Source organism: Lactuca virosa, chromosome 8 (genome assembly GCF_052849685.1).
Source record: "Lactuca virosa cultivar CGN04683 chromosome 8, Lactuca_virosa_CGN04683_v6, whole genome shotgun sequence".
Taxonomy (NCBI): domain Eukaryota; kingdom Viridiplantae; phylum Streptophyta; class Magnoliopsida; order Asterales; family Asteraceae; genus Lactuca; species Lactuca virosa.
In genome coordinates, this window is record NC_136433.1 from 178760611 (window position 1) to 178768967 (window position 8357).

The 8357-nt window shown below is 46.4% G+C and overlaps 1 protein-coding gene across 1 annotated transcript; it reads left to right on the forward strand.

Annotated features, from left to right (window-relative positions):
* The first annotated feature begins 4443 nt into the window (after window positions 1–4443).
* On the forward strand, window positions 4444–7443 carry LOC145131093 (uncharacterized). Its single transcript, XM_079065830.1, has 2 exons — window positions 4444–6428; window positions 6522–7443. Exons 1-2 carry the CDS (start codon window positions 4444–4446, stop codon window positions 7441–7443), a joined length of 2907 nt encoding a protein of 968 aa, XP_078921956.1.
* Window positions 7444–8357: the final 914 nt, after the last annotated feature.

An 8357-nucleotide genomic window follows, 5' to 3' on the forward strand; every position in this document is an offset into this window, starting at 1 on the left:
TGTACCAGGTCGTAAGACGGTCGGGTGCAAGTGGATCTTCAAGAAGAAGACCGACGTGGATGGGAACGTGCACACTTATAAGGCGCGATTGGTTGCGAAGGGTTTCACTCAGACTCCTGGAGTTGACTACGACGAAACCTTCTCACCAGTTGCGAAGATAAAGTCTATTAGGGTGATGCTAGCCATTGCTGCATTTCATGACTATGAAATATGGCAAATGGATGTAAAAACCGCTTTCCTTAATGGGAAGTTGGCTGAGGATGTTTACATGGCTCAACCAGAGGGTTTTGTCGATCCAAAGCATCCCAATAGAGTGTGTAAGCTTGAGAAGTCCATTTATGGGCTTAAGCAAGCGTCTCGCAGATGGAATCTTTGCTTCGATGAGAAAGTCAAAGAGTTTGGATTTGTACGAAGTGAAGATGAATCATGTGTATATGTCAAGGCCAGTGGGAGTATAGTTAGCTTTCTCGTTTTGTATGTCGATGACATACTGCTCATAGGAAACAACGTCCCGACTCTGCAGGAGGTTAAGTCCTGGCTCGGGAAGTGTTTCGCTATGAAGGACCTCGGAGAGGCTTCCTATATTTTAGGAATAAGGATAGTGAGAGAACGAAGTAAGAGACTAATAGGACTTAGTCAGAATACTTACTTGGATAAGGTACTAAAACGTTTTAGTATGGAAAACTCGAAAAAGGGAGAACTACCGATACAGAGTAATGCCAAATTGAGTAAGACTCAAAGCCCGAGTACAGAAGCCGAGATAGCTGAGATAAGCCGAATACCCTATGCTTCCGCAGTTGGCTCAATCATGTACGCTATGACTTGTACTCGCCCTGATGTGGCCTTTGCTTTGAGCATGGTCAGTAGATATCAAGGGAACCCGGGCAGAGCTCATTGGATTGCGGTCAAGAATATACTTAAGTACCTTCGAAGGACCAAGGAATGGTTTTTAGTCCTCGGAGGGAGTGATGACTTAAAGGTGCGAGGGTATAGTGATGCCAGTTTTCAGACCGACAGGGACAACTACCGTTCGCAGTCGGGCTGGGTCTTTACCCTTAATGGGGGAGCGGTGACTTGGAAAAGTTCCAAGCAAGAAACAGTAGCTGATTCAACGTGCGAATCGGAGTACATTGCAGCGAGCGAAGCGTCAAAGGAGGCTATGTGGTTGAAGAACTTCATTGGTGATCTTGGAGTTGTGCCTACCATAAAGGAGCCTATGGAAATTTTCTGTGACAATGAAGGAGCGGTTGCCTTGACCAAGGAACCGAGGGATCATGGTAGATCTCGACATATCGACAGAAAATATCATTTTATTAGACATCGAGTAGAAGAAGGACACCTCGTGGTAAAGAGGGTATCGTCAGAGGATAACCCAGCAGATCCGCTTACGAAGGGACTTAGCAAGGTTAAGCATTTGCAGCACGCTAGGAGCATTGGGCTAAAGGACGATATTAGTTTAGATTAGATAGTTTGGAAACGTGTAATAGATAAATGTAATTGACATTTGATGATTAAATAAAGGAGTATTATTTATAAGTAAAGCTACTGTCTTATGTTAATTGTTTAACTATTGTTTCATTTTGCATGTTTTGACTTCCTGAGTAATTAATTATTTGATAATAATCGAATTATTCGAATAGTCCACAGTCGTTCATATGTTGGAAGTAGATATGAATGAAGACTGTCATGAATTGGTGTGTAGATTGTCTAAAGTGTATTAGACATTGCAAAGGTTTGCTGCAACGTTCATGAGTGCTTATGAACTTGATTTGAGCATTGGAATAAACCCGCACTTGTTGGAATCACTTCATGGAATTTATCACGAGTGATCACAAGATGGTAATATCATATAGTCTTAAAACCTAGATATATGGTTTATTGTTTGTTAATTGGTTATGCATTGATAATACGCAAACGCATCAGTAACTTGATGTTATAAAACGTATTGTTGTGTGTAATTTTGATTAGTAGATAATAAATGCATATAAGTCGAAGTTTATCTGTTCCTTTTATCCTAAGAGGGTAAAAGCGATATCAGGGCCCCTCGATGATTTGATTTGACTTATGTGCCGGGCCCGGTCAGAACTAAATTGATGTGTTCGATTAAGTTCTATGTCAAATGAATCTGAGATCGAGAAACAAAATTGCAGGACAATAAGTATGACCATGTTCCATGTAATTGTCCGCACGATATCTAGAACAGAGGATTATACGATCCCTTATCTAAAGGACAGGATACTGATAAGATCAGAGTTGACAGCGTCTTTGAGAGCTACGATTGCTAATCGGATTATATTTGCATATATAGTTACTAGACTTATCCAAGTGGGAGACTGTTGGATTAGTGTCTAAGGCTGTAACTATATTTGGTAAGTACTTGACCCGGTTATGCATGGTCCTTTTGGGTTGCCTTCACCATAGCAACTTGACAGGATGATTTGTTAAGAGAGAAGAGATATTATTGTTAATATATTATGAGAATAATATATTAAAGAAATAATAATGTTATTTGATTAATATAAGTCATATATTAATAGAGAATTAATTTGGTGACTTAAAGAGGTTAATTGAATAAAGGGGCATAAACTGTCAAATGTGTGATAGTTGTATTTTGGGCTATGTATCCTTATGGACATGAGGGTGGACGAAATTTAGGGTTTGGGAACCTTAAATTCGTCCAAGCCTTGTATCTAGAAGGATCTTGGATTGCTTAGGGCCTAAGTCATTCAATTAGGGTTAAAGGAGAAACCCTAATAGCTCATAGTATAAATAGGACCCTTGGGGTGGAGAAATCGGCACTCTTGCAAGCCAAGGAACCCTAGGGCCGATTTCTATCCCTCCTCCCTCTCTCTCAAGATCATCTTCTTGCTATTTGGTGTTTGTAAGCCATTAGAGAAGTGACAATTGTGACTCTAAGCTCCAAGAAGAAGAAGTATCAAGCAAGTAATTCAAGGTATTCTTTCAGATCTGATTTCATATGATTAGATTCAATATATTACATTAGATCTAGTATTGCAAGTCTTGGATTCAATGCATGTTCAATTAGAGAAACCTAGATCCAAGCAATTAGGGTTTGCATGTGCACATAGGAAAGTTCTTATGGCTCAAACCCATCAGAAGGATCAGACCATTACCGTCAGAGCCAATAAGAGTGCCCTAACGGTTAAAGGCGCATGACTCTCCAATCAGCGCCGCTGTTGCAACAAACACAACCGGTTCATTCAGCGATGGTTCCACCAGGCCACGTTTTCAACATCCCACCGTCGTTTACAGCGACACCGCCGTACCAGGTGACAAGCGGGCAGAGTTCAATGCTTTCAGTACCACCGTTGGCAGAAACCATGATAGCTCAAACGCCGCCTGTCTATTCACTGGCCGACACATGGTCCGGACCAACCATCACCGCTAACAATAACTTGCAGCAGCCAACAACGGCTAGCCCAATGAACCATATACACCCTTTCCCCTCCAGTTACCCCCTCCAGCTACCATTCCAGCCGTATCCCTTTTACGGACCAAGCCATGGCTACCACAGCCCGCCACCATATGGCTTAAACATACAATATCAACCGCCGGGAGCGTCCACCACCCCCAAACACGAATGCCGTTCCCGTAGTGTGAAGTCTCCGTTCGTCAAAGAGTTGTTGGACTACGAAATACCAAACACAGCCAAACTGCCGACGCTCAAGACGTATAACGGCACCACTGACCCGGAAAGCCACATCGACACATATGAATGGACCATGACGTCATTAAAGCTTGATGAAAGGTTTTGGTGCACGTATTTTCCAACTACACTCGACGACAACGCCGGCACATGGTTCAAGACGCTACAGCCGGACAGCATTTCCAATTTTGCCCAGCTTAAGTATCTTTTTCTTACCAACTTTATGCAATTATGAAAGTACAAGGGAGACTCTCATTCAATCATAGGCTGTAAGCAAAAGGAGGGTGAAACTGTACGGGAATACTTCACAAGGTTCATAAACGCCACGTTAGACGTACCAGGGCATGATGAGGGGCTCATAGCCAGTGCCTTCACGTGGGGGCTTTTTCCAGGCCCTTTATCGCAAAAACTCATGGGAAAGAAGCCTCTAACACGGGCCGAATTGAAGGAAAGGGTGGAGCGATATTTGGGACAGGAGGATGGCAAAGCAGCAAAACTGGCCTACTTGAGTGTAATGACTACCAGACACCACAACCTGGGTCACACGGATTTCCGAGGGGGAAGTAGGCACTACGGCCAAGCAAGGAGACCACAGGCTCGGTTCCGACCGTTCGCCAGGGATGACAGGCGTGGCCGTCGCCCGGAGGTGTACACGGTGTCGGAGAAACAGCAGCCAGCCAAATCGCCAAAGAACCGGTATTGTGAATACCACAAAAGTAAGACACCACAAAAGTAAGACGCACGACACAACTAACTGTTCGGTATTAAAAAAAGAAATGGAAGAGAAGCAGCTTAAAGGGGACCTGGTGGAAATAGCACGAAGCTTGCGTGCCAAGTTTGACGCTGAAAACGCTAAGAACATACCTCGCGAAGGAACCCAGCCCAAGGAGATATTCATGATACGGAGTAAGAGAAGCAGGGGAGAGCAACAAACGGAACAAGGGACCATCAGAACCCCGATGCGCACGCTCACATTCTCTGTTCAAGACCCGCGCCCGGAGGGATGGAGGGGCGACGACCCACTGGTAATCCAAGCTTCCATCAGGGATGTAATCAGACATAGGGTCTACGTTGACACAGGAAGTTCGGCGGACATCATTTATGAGCACTGTTTCCGGCTTCTCCCTGATCGCTGGAAGGACAACCTACAGCCCGCGACGGGGAGGCTGATCGGGTTCACCGGCCATAGCCTATGGCCGCTGGGCACAATTCATCTTCCCCTGACCATAACCAGCCACGATAAGCAGCAAAAGAAAACCACCCTGATTGACTTTGTGGTCATCCGACATGCGGCGGAGCACAATATTATTCTGGGGAGAGCAGCTCTCTTAAAGCTAGGAGCGGTTCCATCAACCATGCATGGAGTTATGAAGTTCGACACTCCAACGGGCGCAACCACCGTACTGGCCACTCCATCGAAAGAATTGCAATGCTTTACAATTATGAAACCAGCAGAGATAACTAAAGAGGCCAAGAAGCCGAAACGTGACACCACAAAAAGAAAGGAGGTGATCAACGAGGAACACCCTGACCAGCCGGTCAGTATTGGATGTGATCTCCCGAGTCGCGTAAGAGGAGCGTTGGTCGACTTGCTCAAGCGGTATAAACACGTGTTTGCATGGACCCCCACGGACATGGTGTGGGTACAAAGGAAAGTCATTGAGCACAAGCTTGTAATTAAACCAGGAGCAAAGGAGGTTAAGCAAAAGAAGAGGGTCCAGGGTGGGGACCGTAATAGGGCAATCAACGCCGAAGTGGCCAAACTAGCAGAAGCTGGAATAGTAAGGGAAGCAATATTCCCGACGTGGATCGTCAACCCAGTCATGGTCCGCAAGCAAGATGGGTCATGGCGAATGTGCATAGACTTTTCCGACTTAAACAAAGCATGCCCTAAAGACTGCTACCCTCTCCCAGAAATTGACCAGAAGGTAGAGTCACTGCAAGGATTCAAGCTCAAGTGTTTTTTAGATGCATATAAAGGGTATCACCAGATTTTGATGAGCAAAGAGGACGAGGAAAAAACGGCTTTTTACACGGACCATGGCACTTTCTGTTACACTAAGATGCCTTTCGGTCTAAAGAATGCCGGGGCTACATACCAGCGCCTAGTTGACTCGATCTTTGCCAAACAAATCGGGAGAAACATTGAAGTATATGTGGACGATATAGTGATTAAAAGCCCACACGAAGACAAGATGTTACAAGACATCGAGGAGACTTTCCAAACCCTAGAGAAGGTAAAAATGAAGCTAAACCCGGCTAAGTGCACATTTGGGGTGGAAGAGGGGCAGTTCTTGGGGTACTATGTCACCAGACAGGGCATCCAGCCCAGCCCAACCAAGGTGGACGAGCTCATTGAAACGCCAACCCCAGGCACCCTCAGGGACGCGCAAGGCCTAAACGGGAAGCTTACAGCTTTGAGCAGGTTCATCTCAAAATCCGCTGACAAGGCCATGCCGTTATTCCACACGTTAAAAGGCTGCATCGAGAAGAACAACTTCCAGTGGACGAACGAAGCAGAAGTAGCGCTCCAGAAAATCAAGGAGGCATTACACAAGTTACCCACGCTGGCCAGTCCCGTCCCGGGGGAGACATTGCAAATGTATCTTTTGACCTCAAACGAAGCAATATCCTCAGTATTAACTGTAGAAAGGGAAGGAGAACAGAGGCCGGGGTATTTTGTAAGCAGGGCACTACAAGGGCCAGAACTCAACTACCCCACCCTGGAAAAGTTAGTCCTGGCACTCATCTACGCGGCACGGTAACTAAGGCGGTATTTTCAGGCACATCAGATTGAGGTGTTAACAAACTGCCCCATCAAACAAATATTGCTTAAACCAGAGACGTCGGGCAGGCTAGCGAAATGGGCAATTGAATTAGGAGAACATGATATAAGTTACCACCCGAGAACAAGTATTAAGGGACAAGCATTGGCCGACTTCCTGCTAGGAATCCCAGACGAGGGGGGTCCTGCCAAGGAGAAAGTATGGGCAGTTGAAGAAGCCCCGCTCGACAAAAGTTCGTGGACATTATATACGGACGGAGCATCCAGCAGGGAAGGCTCGGGGGCGGGGCTGATCCTGACTAGCCCAGAAGGGGAAGAAGTGACCTATTCCCTCCGTTTTGATTTTCACACATCAAACAATGAAGCGGAGTACGAGGCTCTGCTCGCAGGACTACGACTAGCCAAGCAGATGGGTGCAAAGGCTGTAACAGCCTTGACGGACTCAAGGCTAGCAGCGAACCAGGTCAATGGAAGTTTCGAGGTGAGAGATCAGAGAATGGGAAGGTACGTGAAGAGGGTGAAACAACTAATCGAATCATTTAAGCAGTTCACAATAAGGCAGATACCAAGAAGCGAAAACAAGAGGGCGGATGCCTTAAGCAAATTGGCGTCCACATGCTTCGACCACCTATCGAAGAAAGTCCTGGTAGAGGTGCTTCGAGAAAGAAGTATAGACGAAAGGCAGGTGAATACCTTAACGACCATTGGACCAACGTGGATGACACCATACAGGGAATACCTGCAAAGAGGGGTGCTCCCGGACGATCACGGCGAGGCCAGGAAGATACGTATAAAAGCGCCCTCTTATGCATTAATAAATGGAGAGCTATACAAGAAAGGGTTCACAGCGCCATGGCTGAAGTGTGTAGACCAAGCCAAAGGGAGAGAGATGCTCCAGGAAGCACACGCAGGCCAGGTGGGTGCACACGAGGGGGCACGGGCCCTAACAGGCAAAGTACTACGAATGGGTGTATACTGGCCCACAATATAGCAAGATGCGCTAGAAATAGCCAGGAGATGTAAGGAATGCCAGTCATACGCCCCAGTCCATGCAAACCCCCCAGCACCATTGCATAACATATCTAGCCCGTGGCCGTTCTATCAATGGGGTACAGATATAGTGGGCCCATTCCCGGAGGCACCAGGAAAGCTGAAATACATGGTGGTGGCCGTGGACTACTTCACAAAATGGATTGAAGCGGAGCCGTTAGCGTGCATCTCAGGGAGACACATGAAAACGTTTATATCGAAGAATATTATAACAAGGTTCGGGACGCCTAAAGTACTCATCAGTGACAACGGCCTGCAGTTTGCCGAGAACCCATTCAAGGAGTGGTGCGCCACTAAAGGGATAAAGCAACGTTTCACGTCAGTAGCGCACCCGCAGGCGAACGGACAGACGGAGGTGTCCAATCGAACTATTGTGAATGGGATTAAGAAAAGGCTGGGCAGAGCAAAAGGGAACTGGCCGGAGGAAATACCAACAGTGCTATGGTCATACAGGACCACACCACGAACAAGCACGTAAGAAACCCCGTTCAGCTTGACATACGGGACAGAAGCCATGCTCCCCATGGAATTAACAGTGAGTACGCTAAGGGTGGCCAACACAGATGAAGAAAACAATGCACAGGACCTGAGGATAAACCTAGATATCCTAGAAGAAAAACGCAAAAAATCAGAGATGCGCCAGGCTGCATACAAACATGCAACAGAGAGGTATTACAACCAAAGGGTAAAGGAGAAAGCGTTCAAAGTGGGTGAGTATGTCCTAAGGAAAAACGAAGCGAGTCGAGCCCAACCCTAAGGCAAGCTAGGCCCAGCATGGGAAGGCCCTTACAAAGTCACAAAAACAAAATGGAATGGCGCATATGCCTTAGAAACGATGGAAGGGCAGCAGATTCC